At 69.3% G+C, this 319-nt stretch overlaps 1 protein-coding gene across 1 annotated transcript in view; it reads right to left on the bottom strand.

The window, feature by feature from the left end:
- The window catches only part of PATL1 (PAT1 homolog 1, processing body mRNA decay factor), a 19,664-nt gene that overhangs the window by 11,644 nt on the left and 7,701 nt on the right, over positions 1-319 (bottom strand). Inside the window, 1 exon segment of the mRNA XM_019472598.1 lies at positions 1-179. This exon segment is cut by the window's left edge and continues 5 nt beyond it. Coding sequence (XP_019328143.1) covers positions 1-179 — 179 coding nt within the window.

Here is a 319-nt window from a genome sequence, read left to right on the forward strand (position 1 = left end):
GGGGGCTGCGGCTGCGAGGGAGGCGGAGCCGGGGGAGCCCCGAAAAAGGCACGAAACCCGCTGGCCGGAGACATCATCTGCCCGACTCTGCCCTGGAGCAGCTTGGGATTGACGGAAGGGAGGGGGCTCCCAACCAGGCCAGAGACCCGGGCAAATTGGCTGGGGGACATTCGGCCGGCCTGGCAGAGCAGAGAGGGTGCCCGGAGTCAGCCGGGGGGGGTGTGTGTGGGGTGGGTGTGTGGGGCAGATTTGGGGGCAAAGGCCCGGCCAAGGGCAGCCGCGTCTGGAAGAGCCACGGAGAAGCCAGCTCCCGCAGACA

This window comes from Aptenodytes forsteri, unplaced genomic scaffold (assembly GCF_000699145.1).
Source record: "Aptenodytes forsteri isolate BGI_AS27 unplaced genomic scaffold, ASM69914v1 Scaffold533, whole genome shotgun sequence".
Classification (NCBI taxonomy): Eukaryota; Metazoa; Chordata; class Aves; order Sphenisciformes; family Spheniscidae; genus Aptenodytes; species Aptenodytes forsteri.